The sequence below is a fragment of the Mustela lutreola genome, chromosome 5, assembly GCF_030435805.1.
Source record: "Mustela lutreola isolate mMusLut2 chromosome 5, mMusLut2.pri, whole genome shotgun sequence".
NCBI classification, from domain to species: domain Eukaryota; kingdom Metazoa; phylum Chordata; class Mammalia; order Carnivora; family Mustelidae; genus Mustela; species Mustela lutreola.
This window is the reverse complement of record NC_081294.1, coordinates 144,851,278-144,870,338: the sequence shown is the minus strand read 5'-3', so window position 1 is coordinate 144,870,338 and position 19,061 is coordinate 144,851,278. Positions and strand designations below refer to the sequence as shown.

Genomic DNA, 19,061 nt, shown 5'->3' with positions numbered 1-19,061 from the left:
GGCTTGATTATTTTGGAAGTTTATAAATATTACTAGTCTGTGTTTCTGAAGAGAGCAGTTGAGTGAGGTAATGATAAATTATTTATATATGGATTTTTCTTTTATAAAAGTCTTCTCAAAGAATACTTACATTCATTTCATTCTTCTTGGAACATTTATTTATGGGTATGCATGTTTTGTGTGTATATGTGAGTATATATATCCATTAAAATTCACTTAATGATGCTTAAGGACCAACTGTTATAGGACCACCAAATATATTTTTGATTAAATATTTCTACTTTCTTTGTCCTCTGGAACCTACTCAAAGTATGGTCAAGTAGCAAGTAACATCTGGGAGCTTATTAAAAATGCAAATTATTGTGCTCCGTTCGGCAGCACATATAATACTAAAATAGGGATACAGAGAAGATTAGTGTGGCCCCTGAGCAAGGATGACACACAAATTTGTGAAGGATTCCATATTTAAAAAAAAAAAAAAAGCAGATTAATTCTACTGCAGACCTACTGAGTCAACATCTGCATTTTAACCAAATACTTTTGTGATTTGTACCTACATTAAGCTTTTGAGGACTGGTCTAGAGCAGGGCATCAACAAATCATGGCCTAGCTACATTTTATTTGTGAGTAAAATTTTATTAGAACACAGCTACCTCACTCATTATTTCTTTTCTATAATTACCTTTCCACTACAATAGCAGAGTCCAGGAAAGCAAAGACTTTATAGATGGCAAGGCTAAAATGTTTACTATATAACCCTTTAAGAAATGGTTTTTCAACCCTGCTCTAGAATATCTCTTACTGTCCTCACTTCCCATAATCCTGTTTTTTTCAGACTGCCTCTCTGTACCCCCCAGTATCTCACTATCACTTTAAACAACAATTATATGGACATCAGCCTGCTCTTTGTCTTCAGAACCATGCTTCACTAAAAAGACACAGTGCCCTCACAGATGGTCCATCTTGCCTTGCCTTTTCTCTCAACTTCCAAACCTTTAACTCTCCTCACGTGTTGTTTGTATCTTGGTGTGTTGCAGTCTTATTGCCTACCACATTTATCACTGAGCAGTGTTACCATTTCACAAAAGTCAATGATAATTTTTCAAGTAGCTATGAAATAAACTTTTGAGAGTATATGGTTTCTTAATACCAGTTGGCAACATTCTTTGCTCCTTAGTGGGAAGTTGAGGGGAATTAATCTAGAAGCTTTTAGCATTCCACTGTAATTTCAGTTGTGTAATGTATACTTCAGTGCTTATGCTTTTCTACTTTAGTTGTCAATACTATATTGCTCCTTAGCTAGGCTCTGTACCTCAATTCTTAGCTTTCTAATGCATCCTTCATATTGCCAACACAGTTGTATAACTAATAATAGAGTTATATAACCACACTATAAGGGAGATCACATTACTGGTTCTTTTCAAGAGCCCTTCAAGGCTCCTCATTGTATCTAGAATACCATATTCTTTAGCATGGCATTCAATACCTTCTTCAGTCTGAATTATTTTGTAGATTTAACACTCACTATAGCTTTCAGCATAAATTTTAAGGCACAAAAAAACTATTCTTCATTAAATTTCACGAAATTTCACTAAGCATTTCTTTTCTTTAGGTTATAAAAATAACATATACAGAAAAGAAATGCCAGTGTTAAATGATGCTGTTTGACAAAGCTGTCCCATTTCTAAATATCTATCGTACATAAATACTCAAAGGTTTATATACCATAATATTTATTTATTTTAAAGGTTTTATTTATTTATTTGAGAGAGGGAAAGAGATACAAGCGGGGGTGGGGAGAGAAGCAGAGAGACAAGCAGACTCCCCATTGTGCAGGGAGCCCGACACTGGGCTTGCTCTCAGGACCCTGAGATCATGACCTGAGCCAAAGACAGATGCTTAACCAACTGAGGCCACCCAGGCGCCTCTGTACCAGAATATTTAAAGGAGCACTTGGTATTAGGGAAAATTGGAAACTGTCCATAAAGGAAAAAGCTTTCAAACAAGTCATAATACAACATATAGTTAAATACTACACTGCACAAGAATGAAGTAGATTAAATGTACTAATACAAAAAGATGGCTATAACAGGTAAAAAATGTAATTGTAGAACTGTATATTTATTATGATTCTCATTTTTTTAAAAATCCTGTGTGAATGTTGGACTATTCATAGAATAGATTTGAAATGGAACACATCACATTGTTAATAGTTTCTAGATCTGGAGGTAGGAGAGGGCAAGAGTCCAAAGTAGACTTTTTTTTTATATTATAAACTGTATATGTTATTTTTATAACCTAAAGAAAAGAAATGCTTAGTCTTCCTTATCCTTTTATATCTCTAACATACACTCCCTCATTTAATAATTTTGACATTTTCTCAATCAGATTACCCTGAGTTCCCATAGTGGGAATTCTGTTTCATTTTACTTTCTACTCTTATTGACACATTTTTCTTATATATTTCTTGAAGTCCTTATTTTTTCTTGGTCATAATGACAGTTTTCTATTTTATATATACTAAACATTTGTTGCATGACTTAATGTGTAAATCTATTATCCTATTTTTTGAGTACTTTTAGATAATATATAGACTCTGCTTTTGGTTAGTATGATAAAGTATGTATGTCTGATGTTTGCTTATTCTGTGGACCTGGAATTTTCTTAAGCAGCAGCTAACTTTTTCTGGACTAGATCCATGCATAGGTGAAGTAAAAGTCCATTTATCAACAAAATATTTGAGATCAAAATATGGGATTCACAATGGGGGTATGGGTTAATGTGTACTTTTGTATTAGTATTAGAAACTTAAAAAAATATTTTTCTCTAAGTTTGGAATAGTTGATGCTGACGGATATTTAAGTTTGTATCAAACAAACTGGAAATGTTGCCCAGTAACTGGAAGCATGCCTAAGCCATACCTGGTAAGCCAAAAATTCTTACCTTTAAACTTTTTTGAATTTTTATTTTATTTTATTTTATTTTATTTTATTTTTGTTGGTTTTTTTTTGTTTTTTTGTTTTTTTGTTTTTTTCAGAGAGAAACAGAGTCAAGGTAAGGGCCCGGGGAGAGAGAATCCCAAGCAGGCTTCATGCCTCGCATAGAGCCCTACATGGAGCTTAGTGTCATAACCCAGAGGTCACAACCTGAGCTGAAATTAAGAGTGGGACATTTAACTGACTGAGCCACCCAGATACTCCTTGAATTTTTATTTAATTTAATTAATTAATTTATTTGACACAGAGAGGGAGCATGAGAGAGAGAGCGAGCAAGCACAAGCAGGCAGTGGAGAAGCAGGCTCCCCACTGAGCAAGGAGCCCAATGCAGGACTCTGTTCCAGGACCCCTGGGATCATGACCTGAGCTGAGGGCAGATACTTAATGGACTGAGCCACCCAGGCACTCCTGAATTTTTATTTTTAAAGAAATAAGGAATATACATTTGAGGCAATAAATATTAAAGCCAAAAAGTGAAATCTCTTTAGTTCTGTGTATACAATCACTTTACTATAAACTCCTGTCATTGTGTTATGTGAAAATTAATCTGTGAGGTTTAAAAATTCTTAGTCTCTGGTAATTTGGAAAATTAACCTGTATTGAACAAACGTGGTACCTCCAGAGACCCATGCAGCCTGTGGGTTACCCAAGCCCTTTTCCATCCTCACTAGGCTACAGTGGGGATTATACCTAAAAAGAATGATCAACAGACTATGCATCTGCTGGGGTTGGTTTTTTGTTTTTTTGTTCTTTTTTTGCAATTAGCCCTTATGAATAAACAAAGTAGAAAGGATATGTTATAGCTGGCACAATTATTTTCTTGCCCATGTCTTTTTTTTTTTTTTTTAAGATTTTATTTATTTATTTGAGAGACAACAGAAGGAGAAGCAGAGGGAGAGGGACAAGCAGACTCTATGCTAAGTGCACAGCCCAACATGTGGCTCTATCTCACAACCCTTGAAATCATGATCCAAGTGGAAATTAAGTGTCTGAGCTTAATTGACTGAGCCACTCAGGTGCTTCTTGCCCTGTCTTTAAAAAAAAAAAAAAAATTGATACATCTCTGTTCAGGACTGCACAAGCATAATGAGCCTTCTGCAACTTCAGAGAACACTGAGTTTGTATTTAATATATTTTTAGTATATGTGCTGCCGAAGCAAGCACTAATATATTTTTCAGTGAAGCCCTTTATAGGACTAAGCAATACCTATTAGGAAAATATTGAGAATATAAGTTAAGGTTCTGATAATTCACTCAAGGTTAAATTCTGGGATATGGTACTGATTTAAACAAAAGCAAGGGGATGGTTGGTGAGAGTACTTTGCAATAATATTAGCTTGGAAATCTTTGTAATAGACTAGACCTCTCATATTAAGTTACTGTTTGATGGAGCGTTCACAAACATTGTAAATTTTCTAGTTTTGTTGACTTAATAATGTGTTTATATTCACACATTTGAAAAAATATTTTACTGCAACAGACTTTTAACTAAAGGAAACAAACTGAGGGTTGCTGAAGGGGAGGTAGATGGGGGGATGGCGTATCTGGGTGACAGACATAAAGGAGGGCACATGATGTGATGAGTACTGGGTGTTTCACGCAACTGATGAGGTACTGAATTCTACATCTGAAACAAGTGGTGTGCTGTATGTTGGCTATCTGAAATTAAATTAGAAAAAGAAAAAAAATTATTTAAGAGTTTAAACATTTCTGAAAACAAATAATTTAGTCTGAGATAATCTAAAATTCTAGTTTTTTCTAAGAAAAAATTCTTACAGATATTGAGAAATATTAAACAATTAGCCTCCTTTTGTTTTCTTTTGAACTTTTAGATGAACAAAAGCACAGGGTCTCATAAAGACTTACAATGCATATGGTTCAGGGAAGTTGTGTGTGTGAAAAAGAAAGAGAAAGAGAAAAAGAGAAGGAGAGGCAAAACATGTGCCACATGTTCAAAATTGGTGAATTTGGATAAATGGTATATGAAAATTCTCTTTATTACTCTTGAAACTTGTCTAAAGTTTGTGGGGAAAGACTCAAAAGGTTTAAGTAAGCCACAGATTGATTACATGATCCCTTTTTTATTAATGCATCTACTTGGTTATAAAATTGCTAGTGACAGCAGTAACATTTGTTTGTTTCTAACTGTTCTAGACTTGGCAGTGTCACAACAAAACAGCCAATGATTTTGTCTTTGTTAGTTCCTCCTCTTTGATAGCTACAGCTGGTCTTTCAACTGACAATAGGTAAGAGATTATAACTGAAATTTAAGTGTGCATCTGTATAGCTGAACTTTGTTTTTTATTTCCTTTGCATTTTTGTATCTCAAGAATGTTTTCACAGTTATGCTTTTCAATATTTTATTATAAAGACTTGTTACTTAGAGTAGTTTTACTGTTCTAATTGTAAAGGTAGGGAAATTTTGGTGACCTTAAAAACAAAATCCATTCCTTGTGTATTATTAATATTGCAATGTTAAAACTTCAGGAGAAAATAATTTGATAGTGAAATTAATTTTTCTCCATATTATTCTTTATGTGTCAAGAAAGCTTGAGGCAAAAAAGAAGAACTATTATTTATTGGTCCACCTTTTTCATTAATCCTCATGGTGGCTCTCTTAGGTAGGTATTATTAGTGTTTCATGATTCAAAAAAAACAAAAAAAACAACTAGAAACTCAAAAGACTTCTTAGTTAAACAGTAGCTAGTGAGTGGCAGCCTATCCCCATCTCTCCCAAAACCTTAAATATATAAGAAGATGTCTCCTCCTGCCTCAGTCCAAAACACCCCGTTTCACTTCCCTTGTGCAGCAGAGTTCTGCAGAGGTTGCTGAGATTTTCTATTTATCTGTAAAGCCTTACTTTGCAGTACAAGTTGGATTGTAGGAATATGGAGGCTTCAGCCCATCTTGGATAGAAATTCTTGCGTATGTTAGTGCCTCCTTTGCCACTCATAGAAAGGACTAAAAGCTACTCCCATTCATAGCAGAAATAAGTTTTCTTTGTGTTCCAAAAAAATTCACTGTGTCCTGCTATTGGTATATGTCAGTCCATCTGTCAGATTAGAGAATCAACAAATACAAAAAGTAGTTTCTGTATTCAGGCTTTATATAGCATTATTTGTAAATAAGTGCCAGTCTAAAGTTACTTAGTTTTTTAGGTTAGTAATTTTTTGAATTTTGTGTGAAAAGTAATCATGCATAAATATATTGGTTACTTGTATTTGGTTCTTTTATAAATTTAAGAACTTCTTATGAGAACAAGGTTCAAATGTTAATATAACTATATGAGACAGCTTATTTTTTATTATGTTGTTAAAATTTTGTGTCATTCAAATAATTTTTTTTTTCAGGAACATATGTTTGTGGGATACTCTCGTAGCACCTGCCAATAGTTTAGTCCATGGTAAGTTTTGAAAGCATTTTGTAAATTCTGCAAGTCAATTCATAAAGTAAAAGAATTTTTTAATGGCTTGTCTTTAATGACATATATTTATTGGCCTGTGAGGTTTATTTTTCCCACAGTGGCGCAAATTTTGAAAGCAGAAAAATGCAAGATATGTAATTAATTCTTTACTATACCTGATGAAGGATAGTAGTAGAACATAGATAATATAAAAGTCATGTTTTTACTTTGGATCTGATAACCACTCCTACTCCGCATTGTACTGGGAGTCCTAACAAATACAGTAAGACAAGAAAAAGAATTAAAAGGTATACGTTTGGAAGAGGAGTAATAAAACTGCCTTTATTCACAGATGACATGATTGTGTAGAAAATCTTAAAGAATCTACAAAAAAAAAGAAACTTTTGGAACTAATGTGCAAGTATAGTAGAATCACGGGATACTAGGTCAATATACTGAAGTCATTTGCTTTCGTATACACCAGCCATGAACAACTGTGACTTGAAATTTTAAAAAAATCACCATTTATAATAACACCCAAAATAATGACATACTAAGATTTAAATGTAACAAAATACATATAGCCTCTGTTGGGGAAAACTATAGAAAAAAGATAAGAAATCAGAGATGTAAATAAATGGAGAGCTAGTCCATATTCAGTGTTGTTAGCCAATGTTGTTAAGATGTCAGCACTTCCCAACTTTACAAATTAAATGCAATCCTAATCAAAGTCCCAGCAAACTGTATTGTACATATCAACTGGTTCTAAAAGTTCCTATAAGGAGAAAGCAGGCCTAGAACACTGGATACTGAGAAAAAAACAAACTTGAAGAACTCACACTACCTGATTTCAGGACTTACTATAAAACTACAGTAATGAAAGACACATTATGTATGGGTTAAGAATAGATATAGATCACGGAACAGAAACTAAACCTTCTAGAAGAAAGTATCGGAAAAGATCTGGGTGACCTTAGGTTTAGCCCTGGGTTTTTAGATACAGCCTCAAAAGCACTGTCCATGAAAGAAATGATATATTCAAGACTTTAAAATTACCCTCTCCTTAGTATCTACATGGCAAGTAAGCATATGATTAAGTACTTAACATCAGTAGTCATTAGGGAAATGGAAACTAAATTCCCCATAAGATACTACTCTATACCCTAAAATGGCCAAAGTCAATGATTCTAGAATACCATGTGTTGGCAAGGATATAGAGAACTTGGAGTCCTCATGGTTTGCTGAATGAGTATAAAAGGGAACAGCTGCTTTGGAAAACTGATTGGCAGTTTCTAACAAAGTTAAACATGCACCTATATATATACCCCAAAGAAATGAAGACACACGCCCACAAAAAGACTTGTATAGGAGGGACGCCTGGGTGGCTCAGTTGGTTAAGCAGCTACCTTTGGCTCAGGTCATGATCCCGGCGTCCTGGGATGGAGTCCCACATCGGGCTCCTTGCTCCACAGGGAGCCTGCTTCTCCCTCTGACTCTGCCTTCCACTCTGTCTGCCTGTGCTCACTCTTGCTTGCTCTCTCTCTGACAAATAAATAAATAAAATCTTTAAAAAAAAAAAAAAAAAAAAGACTTGTATAGGAATGTTCTTCCAGCTTTATTTATAAAAGCCAAAAACCAGGAACAACACAAATACATCCAACAGGAACCTGGTCTATTTATGTAATGGAATACTATTAAGCAATTTAAAAAAGGCATGGCCTACTACTGATACATGGGACAACATTCATCAACCTCTAAAACATGTTGAAGGAAAAGAAGCCAGGCACAATAGAGTATATACCACAAAATTCTACTTATGTGAAGTTCAAGAACGGGTAAAAGTAATCAGATAGAAATCAGACTAGTGATAGCCATTGTGGGAGAGGAAAGCTGACTACAGAGAGGCATGAGGGAACTTTCTGGGATGACAACAGCATTCTGTGTCTTTAATTGAGTGATGGTTACACAGATGTCTCCATTTGTCAAAGCTCATCAGAGGTGAACACTTAGAGTTTGTGCATTTAACACTGTATAAGTTAAATCTCAAAAGTACTAGTAAAACTCAAAAAATCCTTCTCTATAATTTTTTCTTCAGATTCTTAAAATAAGTATATTGAGTACTTAGTATATGCCTCATACTCTACATGTTTTGAATATATTAACTAATTTAATCCTCACACAAACTTATTAAGCAGGCTGGATTGTTTCTTTTTACAAATGATGAAACTGAGACTTAACATTAAAAGAAAAAAAAAGTGATTCACGTAAGTTATACATTTAAACCCATGCAAAAAAACAAGATTTATATCTTGACATCCTGACTCCCAAATCTTCATTCTTCATCTTTATGCCATATTGTCTTTGAGATGTTTATAGATGTTTTTTTCCCTGAAATTTGTTAGGCTAGACTTTTTTTTTTAAGAAAAAAATACTCATTGTAATTATGTATTTAACACTTAATATTGATATGTCTTCAAGTTCGCCAGTTTGGGGTTTTTTTTTTAATGGCATTGTTTAATCTGCTCTTAATCCAATGCAGTGTATTTTTCACTTTAGTATTACAGTTTTTAATCTCTGGACCTTTTATTTGTATCTCTTTTTTATATCTTTCATGTCTCTACTTAACAAGCTTGATCTTTCATCCAGCTGTATGAAAGGACAGTTGTATGGCTCACTCCTAGCTTGCTTCCCATCTCTTAGAGATCGTTTTTCTTTGCCTGATGTCCAGTGCCCCAAACCATTGTTTCCTATATATCATTTTATTTTTTAAATTGTTTCAGGTAGGTGGGTAAACCTGGTGATCTGTTGTTCTACATTGGCCAGAAGCCAGAAGTCTGTTTCTTATACCATTAAATGGTTTTTCCTTTTCTATTTTATTTTATTTTTACTTTATCTTTTAGCTTTTACATGCCATGATAGTGGAGCTACTGTTTTAGCATATGCTCCAAAACATCAGCTACTAATATCAGGCGGCAGAAAAGGCTTTACATGTGCATTTGACCTTCGGCAACGACAGCAAAGGCAGCTTTTCCAGAGCCATGATTCTCCTGTTAAAGCCATTGCCATTGATCCGACAGAAGAGTACTTTGTTACAGGATCTGCTGAAGGCAATATAAAGGTAAATACAGTAATGGCATAGTATCTGCAAAATGCAAAGAAATCTTCAGAAACCTTAAGTGTTTAATTGGACTGATGATATTATTTAAATAATAGAAATATTAACTCCTACTTGTGGTCAACATGTTAGTTGCTATTTAATAAACCTTTTAATGAATGACATTTAACCTAAAAATGTCTCTTTTCAGTTGTTTTCAAGTGTACCTAATTAATGTGCAAAAGAATTTAATTTTCCACAGATAGAAACATATTTCAGACATTTGAATTAGTCTTGACTCCCGTTTTCAGAGTCACTGAACTCAGTTTCAGGTACTGTAAAATATACTAACATTTCCCTTGATCCTGAATTATTCCCCTTTATTTTAATTTATAGCATTAGCATCCAGCCACCCTGATTGACGAATTCTGAATGTACCTGGATAAACCCTGTCCTTCTCAAACTCCACTGTGTTTAAAGCTTAGAGGTTGTTTAAAATGTTAAGCAGCTTATTAAAATGCATCCCATTCTATAAATACTGTTGCAAGGTCCCACCCCAGAGATACTCAGATGGTAACTCTAAAGCTCAGGAATGTGCATTTTTATAATGCATACCTAGCAGTCTAGATGGAGGATCCTCTGGCCACATTTGGAAAGATCTCCAGGGTTAAATCAGTTTAAAAGTCCTTAAATTATTGTAATGGCCAGCAACCCACTGAAGGACTCTACAGTCTTAGAATCCATTGTTTTAAGCCCTAGTGAGAAAATTTAGTAAGAATAAGTTGGGCTACTTTGTTAGAACCTACATATTGTTTTCATCATTACCAGCCAGAAAAAATTATCTGGAATTTTGGAATTTTGAAAAGGCTTTTCAATCAATTATATATACCAACTTCCATACAGAATTATTTTCCTTCAGTTTGAAGCTTGTTTCTTACTTGAACTGCCTTCAGTTTAGAATAAGATGTATTATATGTTAGATTAGTTCTTTGGATTAGTTTGTGCTATGATCCTGAGGTTTATTATTTAATCAAGTAAAAAAAAGATTTGAAAGTATACCATGTAGTATTCAGAAGTCACAATTTAACAATCCTGTCTGGAGTAGTATGAGCTAAAAAATTTCTTGGAAAAAAAATATTTAAAAAATAGTGATCTTGAAAAATCAGGAATTAACTGGATTTCCCTAAACTTAAAATAGATGTCCTGAAAGCATTTAGGTCCTTCACATAAGTGAAGATGCTTATAAATTACTTTGTAAGTAATTTACTTCAATAACAGGCACGTTTATTTTGGTAGAGACTGAAAATAGAAAATCTCACTAAAGTGTATTAAAGTTATGATCATTTATCTTGCAATTGGAACATAGTTTTGCCATTTCTGAGGCCCTCATTCCAGTGGTTCTAATCCTTTGCTGGGTATTCTTTTTTTTTTTTTTTTTTTTTTAAAGATTTTATTTATTTATTTGACAGACAGATCGCAAGTAGGCAGAGAGAGAGAGGGAGAAGCAGGCTCCCTGCTGAGCAGAGAGCCCGATGCGGGGCTCGATCCCAGAACCCGGGATCATGACCTGAGCTGAAGGCAGAGAGGCTTAACCCACTGAGCCACTCAGGCACCCCCCTTTGCTGGGTATTCTAAGAATAAAAAATAAAAAAGAATAGAAAGTTGAAGTGTATACATTATAAACTATACAGCACAAGGTTTTCTTTTTTCTTTTTTTTTAATTAATCCATGGTAATTTTCATTGCTTATTAATATATTACTGTGTTGGGGGAGCCTGGGGAATAGAGTAAATTGGTTTGGGGAAAGTTTTGGAAAATGCACTTTAACCCAAATGAAAAATACTTTACTGCTGAAAATTCAAATATGTGGCCTGTCAATCAACAAGTATTTTATATATAGGAGCCTTCTCATTTTTTATCTTCCAGTAAAGTTAACCATGATATTTAGGTATCATTCATATTATGTACATATAATTTCACATAGATATTATGTAGCAGCAGGTATTTTTGTATGATTTTAATTTGCATCACAAACACATTGCACACACATGAAGTAAAAGCACTAAAAATGTAGAACTAACTTTCAGGTTTTCCTAACCTGAGATTTATGTCCTTGTATTTTTGGGGATCATGAGACCGCCACAGAAGGTATTGGCTTGTGTTTTGTTTTTTCTTTTTCTTTTTCTTTTTTTTTTTTTTTTAAGGATTTATTTATGTATTTGAGAGACAAAGCAAGTGAGCAAGCACCAGAGGGAGAAGGAGGAGGAGAAGCAGACTCCTCACTGAGCAAGGAGCCCGATGCAGGGCTGGATCCCAGGACCTTGAGATCATGACCAGAGTGGAAGGCAGTCGCTTAACTGACTGATCTTGATTTTAACCACATTAGCACAAGCTTTTCTGAAAGTCCCTATAATATTACAAGTTTCTATAGTATTGTACACTTAACCTCCTCTACCTAAGTTCTTCTCTTAGATGCAAGGTAAAATACTTTCTAAATGGATGGATTTTGAATAATAATAATATCAAAGGATTTGGAAAATAGCAACACACAGTCAAAATGTTACGACCTTAGACTTACATAGAAGTCTATGTAAGAAAGAAAAGGTCTAAACAGGTCTAATTTTTCATTTGGATTTTTAAGGTAATCATCAACCTCAATTTTTAATTCTGTTCCTAATGTCTTTCAGATTTGGAGTCTATCTACCTTTAGTCTTCTCCACACTTTTATCAATGAACATGCCCGGCAGTCCATTTTTAGAAACATTGGAACTGGAGTGATGCAAATTGAGACAGGACCAGCAAATCACATTTTTTCATGTGGAGCTGATGGAACAATGAAAATGAGGATACTGCCAGATCAGTTTAGCCCATTAAATGAAGTATTGAGAAATGATGTGAAATTTATGCTATAACATTTTGACAATAAGATGTATAATTTATTCCCTATTCCATGGAAGTGGCCAACACATGTAATGTACAGTGATCACTGTCTCTGCCACAGATAAGCTAATGCTTTCTTGTTTTCGTATTTATTTTACGGAGCTTTGCCCTTGATGCACTGATGCCTTAAAAATTAACAAGGTCATTCAGAATTAGACTATATTGCCTAAAGTAAAATGTATAAGTAATACTGTAATAATACATATTTATAGTATGTTATAGTGAGTATGTCATAGTGTTAAAGGAGTTTTGTGTTCTGATTGTTGATAAACTCTTCTGCAGATGTCTCTGTATGAATTTAACAGTAAAAATATCCTTTATGTAAAGGCAGTTGACATCAGTCATCACTTAATTCACCATGCCCTTACTTCTTTTTTCAAACTAATACATCTCAAACTCTTCTTCTGTTAATGATAGATTGATAATTGGGCAAGAATAAAAAACATAATGAACATCTTCATTAAAAACTATCATTGGGACTTCAGTGATATATGACCCAAGATAAAGTTCCCTGTTTCCTGCCTGAAGCCCAAGTGTGTTTGTATATATGTAATATATCTTACACATCTTATCTGGACTTAGTTTGTGTATATATCAGAGGAAATTACAAGTCTTTTCATGTGTTTTTGTGCCATAACAACTACTGCCACTAGAATAGCGACCTTTTTTGCAGCTGTCTTTTTCCATGTTTTTTTGTTTTTAGTTTTTTAATTCCCATCCTAATTTTCAAATAATTTCAGGAAAACATCCAAGATTATAATTTTAAAGATTATCTTGAGTCAATTACGTCTTAGCAGGCAATAATGATTCTGTGTTGGCATATATGAGACACTTAAAAGTAAGTTTATAAAATTGTCAAAGGATTTTAGAGCACCTAATATTTTACTTCATCTTTCTCTTTTTTTTTTTTTTAGGTGCTTTTAGTCTCAAAGTTCTGAACACCTTATAGCAGTGTTTTTAGAAACAAATGTGAAAACAGTAAAATTAAATAGATAATATTTACAAATGTAAAATACCTGCCAGATCTACCATTAATAGAAAATAAACTAAACCTTATATTTTATTATTTTTTTGCCAAAATACATTATTTTACTATAAAATATGACCAAAATATTAAAAATGCACAATGCTTTTAACTTAAATGTGCTAATAACCCTATTTCTGTCTGTTTTGTGCTAACTTTTCTGATTAAAAATTATAGACAACTTGATAAATACTTGATTTTAGCCAAGGAGACTGGAGGCAGACGGGACTAAGTGTTTGAGGGACAATTATATACTATGTAGCTTAAATATATTTTGTTAATAGGAATTATAAAAACATTTTTATGTAACAAAATATGAACAACTATTATCTTGGAAATTAAAGAGTCAAAGCGAAGAAATGAAGGGCTGGTAAAATGAATTTTGTAATATCCTCAGGATACTTTTATCTTAAAAGTATATTGTTAAAGATTTTGTAAATTGTATTCATAATTTTAAATGTGTTAAGCTAGTTGCAGTGAGAACACTGTCGTTGATTATGTAGAGAGTTTATGTGCACATAATAACCTGTATCTATAACCGTGCAATAACAGTAACAGTATGTGACTGTTGGCCGCAAAGAGATCTGTGGCGGCATTGCAAACGATCCTGCTGTGTGCTGTAGTTCAGCTTAAGTTATTTTTCAGTAACTGCACAAATCAAGATTCAAAAGGCTTTAAACACTTTCAATTAGATAGAAAATTTATTATGCTTATTATTAGAAAAAAGGCATTGTGGATGAACAATTAAGCATTTTAATTGAGGGTTTATATGAGTAATAAATTATGTAAGCCCATATGTATTTACATCAGAGTCATAATATTTTAAATAAACAATCATGCAGTGACATTTTTTAGCATGCTATTGTTTTAAGTAATATTTATGCAACTTTAGTTGACTTAAAGGATATGTGACATTTTAAAATAGAGAACTTCTGTATTTATATTTGGTAAATATAGGAAGGATTGAGTAGTTTTCCTGAACACCTTATTCTTCCTTTTCTATTATCTTTTTAACTTAATATATAAACATTATTCAAAAAAGATAAGAATAAAAAGTTGAAATGTATATTTAAATATAAAGTGGTGTACATACATGTAAAATTTTATCCACATTAATGGAATGGGTACATCAAAATACATACTTTTTTTTAATTGTGCATTTTCTGAGAATGTGGCTTTGTAATGACAGAAAAGTTTACAACATTGCAAGTCTCATTTTCTGAAGTGGAGGATTTTTCTTACGTAGAATCATGAGACAGTCAAGTCCATCCCCCTTTCTTTACTTTATCCAAATTTATTTCTCCTTTTTTAAAAAATTACTTAAGAAATTGCAAGAATTTCTCACACTGGTCTCAACAGTCAAGAGTACAATACAAAGATTCCCACTGTAAGAAAATCCTTATACAATTTTAAAGTGGTGATGATCTTTTTAACAGGGCTGGAAAGCCAAACCTATTTCACTAAACAAAAAGATGTAATGGCATGAAAGGGGACCATCGTCAAAGTTAAAATAACAGGTAGACTATAAGAACTATTTGTATAGTAATGGGAAAATTATTAATGTACATATTTGTAAAGAGAACTTTGAAGTTGTTGGAGAAATCAATTCATAGAACAAGACATTGAAAAAGTCAGAAAGTATAAAGTATGCTCATCCTAATGGATAAAGGAATGTTTAAAAAAAGAAAAAAAGCAACAATGTGATAGCGCATGTCATCTGTCAGATTGGTATAAAGTCAAGGGACAATATCAGTTTGCTAGAGCTGGAAGGAAACAGGCACCCTGAAATACTGCTGGTAGGAGTAAGTTGCCACAGAGTCACCTAGATGCATGTCAAGTTTGAATATATGTACTTTCACTAAGTAGTCTTACTTTTGAGAAATTATCCTATAAAGATAAAAGCACCTATGCACATAAATATGTGTACATAGATGTTTATTGAGCTATCTGGAGGGGGAAAAAAAAACTAGAAATCTAAATGTTAATTGGTCGGTAAATGGTTAAATAAATTGTCAAACATCCCTGAAATTGAATATTCTCTCAACACTAAAAGAATGCCAGATTTATAGGGGCGCCTGGGTGGCTCAGTTGGTTAAAGCCTCTGCCTTTGGCTCAGGTCATGATCCCAGAGACCTGGGATCGAGCCCCACATCGGGGCTCCTCTCTCTCTGCCTGCCTCTCTGCCTACTTGTGATCTCTGTCTGTCAAATAAATAAATAAAATCTTTAAAAAAAAAAAAAGATTAAAAAAAATAAAGAATGCCAGATTTGTATCTGTTGATCCGAAAATAGGTTAGTGAAAAGGATTTCTAAGTTAAAGGTAAATATCCCATATATTATTTCAGGTTTTTCAGTCCTATATGTATATACAGACAAAGAAATATGTATGGAGGATACACAAAACTATAACTTGGGAAAAGGGAAGAATGAACTAATACTTTTCCAAAACTCCTTTATTTTTAATTATTTTTTAAAGATTTTATTTATTTATTTGACACAGAGAGAGAGAGACCACAAGTAGGCAGAGAGGCAGGCAGAGAGAGGGGGAAGCAGGCTCCCTGCTGAGCAGAGAGCCTGATTCAGGGCTCTATCCAGGACCCTGAGATCATGACCTGAGCTGAAAGCAGAGGCTTAAACCACTGAGCCACCCAGGTGCTCCTTCCAAACTCCTTTAAACCCCACTGAGTAACTGGATACCAAAGAGTCAGAGAAGATCTGTATCTTTAAACCACACAGTACTTGATGACTGAGAGCTGCTCTGTTGAATGAACTGGATGTGTCAAGAATACTCTTTGAATTGAGCTATTTTGTGCTTGATATTTATTTAAGGAGAAAGGTTAAAATGTTGCCCTTTGGTCTACTTGGAAAAAGTTGAACACACATTACTTAAATGTCTTCTAGAGGTGTGTATCTTTTGCTATAGTCTGTATTTCAGTTTTTCATGACATTCCCCCCTGCTGCCTGCTTGTTTCCTGTGTATATGAGGCCAATAATTGAAGGAGCTCATGCAGTCAGAGTATCACATTATTTCACAAGGCTCCTGGGAGTAAGAAATTATTTCTTAGGTTCTCCCCCCACAAATACAGATAGGTGACAGAAATCATTTGTGTGACAATCCATTTCTTTCCACAGTAGAGATGTTTTACCCCTGCACAACTGTCCACCCTGTGTAGGTCTGACCTATGTGACAGAATTTAAGCAATACAGTACATCAGCCCCAGATAAGTGTTGAATCATTTTATAATCTACATCCCTTCCCACATACACAGGACTCCCCAGAACTCCAGTATTTTCATCCTGTTAATTGCTTCCAGGTGAGGCTTGAGTACCAGGATCCCATTATCAAAATCAGGTCCAAGTGTGTATTTGGCTCCTTGGGTGAGGTTCCTTGTGTACAGTACTTCTCAGTCTAAAGACCTATGAACTAAGGGGACAAGTTACGTGCCTTGCACACACCAAACTCACAGTTGTAAGAGAGAGATAACATGACTATCTCCCATTCTAAGAGGGCAAATGGGAGTCATTCAGTAGTACCTGGTCCATAGAGATTCTGAAGTTTAGCTGAGAAGTCACCAGTCCCTTGAGTAATCCTCGAATTAATTCTCCACAACTCTTGACTCCACCCTTGGGCTGTTTTTTCTTTCAAACTCTGAGTGAGCTTTTTTCTGTAAAAGTGGCCCATGTTTTTAACTGATAAGAGTATCAGCCTGTTTCTTGGCAAGAGTTGTTTCAGGGTGCAGAGTCCTCTTTTCATTTTGTGCTATCCCTATTCCTTATAGTTCAGTCCAGTAAAATTGCTTTAAAAACTTGCTGTGTTGGGGTGCCTGGGTGGCTCAGTGGGTTAAGCCACTGCCTTCAGCATGGGTCATGAACTCAGGGTCCTGGGATCGAGTCCCGCATCGGGCTCTCTGCTCAGCGGGGAGCCTGCTTTCTCCTCTCTCTCTCTCTGCCTGCCTCTCTGCCTACTTGTGATCTCTCTCTGTCAAATAAATAAATAAAATCTTTAAAAAAAAAAAAAAAGAACTTGCTGTGTTTCTCCTATATTAACTTCTCTTAATCCACTAAGAAAAAAGCCACACCCATACATTTTTTCTGACATGGGTTCTCAATAACCTTGAGCTACCCCAAGGTGGTTGTGGTATACCATATTAAGATTCTTAGAAACTCTAATAGCTCTTAAAAAGGGTCTGCATGGCATACCCTTAAATTTTTCTGAGATCTCAACAAAAGGACAACACAACATTGGCCATGTCTCTTATTACAAGACACTTTATAATCACTACAATTTTGGATACTTTAAAAAAAAAAAATCCATGAGGCCATTGTTAGGGAGACCCATGTGTGCTCGCACACACACATGCACACACGCACGTAACCTATACATAGAAGGAGCTAGTCCAACAACTCTTTACTCTGAAGATTGGTAATTGGAGAGAAAAGGGAGGCTGTTCCAGGGAAAAAAAGAGTCCACCAGGTGAGGCTGCCATGCTGGGACCCTTCCTAGTTTTAGAAGTGCAGGGTTGCCAACTTGGATTAGCATTTCATGGGTAAGTACGCAGGAGAACTCCAGGGACTTTAGACCATATTTGTAGAAAAACATCTTTTCAAAGCAGAATTACACAAAGACAAGACAAAACAAAACTAAGCTTTGTAGTATTTGGGATAGGCTCAAGTGAGATTTGAGAGACTCAAAAAGAAGAAAATAAGCCACCTAGACAAGGAGTCCAGTGGGCAACCATGGAAGAATAACTGGGGGCAGCACTTTAATTTCTATAGCTCAAAGGTTGAACACCTGGAAACATGGAAACAACTCATTTTCATTGAGGGGAGAGGGTGGTTGACAGAATTGTCTAAGATTGTGGATAAAGTCACCCTTTGATGGAGGCAATAGTTCTAGCAAGCTTTCTTCTGAAGAGGCATGTTTCAGTGATGGTTATCATAGGAGGTAAGTAATTCTGAATAAAGAGTTAAAAATACTCTGCGATGAAGGTATAATTACCAGGGACCTGTACTAGCTGTCAGTGGCGGGGGGGGGGGTGTCTATGTAAGTCAGGAAAGATCATTGATCCCCAAATTTTTATTCTATCCTTGAGTTTCTGGTTTGCCTGACATTGAACAATTCTCCTACCTGACCTAATCTTCACCTTTATTTGGAAACATGTATATACCCTTTACTCATGTGGTTACATTAAGGACAAGATTACATGTTATGATAATGCTCTGAGAAGAGAAATAGACCCAGAAAGAGGTGAAGCAGTGAGCCATCAGATAATCAGTTGGGAGGGTGGTGAAGTTACAGCCATGTTTGGAATCAGGCACGTTCATTAGCAGACTTACATGAAAATATGTTTAAAGCACAAAGGCTACACGGGCATTTCCCTTGGCTATGTTTAATGGGCACAGCCTTGCTTCAGTGCTTTTAGCCTGCTGGGAAATGTGAGACCTGATCTTCCTTTTCTCTCTCCACACTTCCCGGAGTGCCCTTCTCTCTGCTGGAAAACTCCAGTTCATCCTTTTTGGGTGGAAGTTCCTTTGTGAAATCTTCCCCGTTCATCCAGGGAATATAAGCCACTTCCACTCTCCTCCCAGAGTATGTGTGCATACAT

General features: G+C 34.8%; 1 protein-coding gene and 1 non-coding gene across 3 annotated transcripts in view; both read left to right on the top strand.

The window, feature by feature from the left end:
• DMXL1 (Dmx like 1) overlaps positions 1–14,303 on the top strand; it is a 125,156-nt gene extending 110,853 nt beyond the window's left edge. For both annotated transcript variants that reach the window (XM_059175799.1, XM_059175798.1), the window contains 5 exons: positions 2,832–2,924; positions 5,151–5,242; positions 6,347–6,399; positions 9,300–9,517; positions 12,180–14,303. In XM_059175799.1, coding sequence (XP_059031782.1) covers positions 2,832–2,924; positions 5,151–5,242; positions 6,347–6,399; positions 9,300–9,517; positions 12,180–12,404 — 681 coding nt within the window. In that variant the 3' untranslated portion in view covers positions 12,405–14,303. The remainder of the gene's footprint in view (positions 1–2,831; positions 2,925–5,150; positions 5,243–6,346; positions 6,400–9,299; positions 9,518–12,179) is intronic.
• LOC131832852 (U6 spliceosomal RNA) lies at positions 363–469 on the top strand. Its single transcript, XR_009354210.1, has one exon. It is a non-coding gene; the product is annotated as a U6 spliceosomal RNA (small nuclear RNA).
• Positions 14,304–19,061: the final 4,758 nt, after the last annotated feature.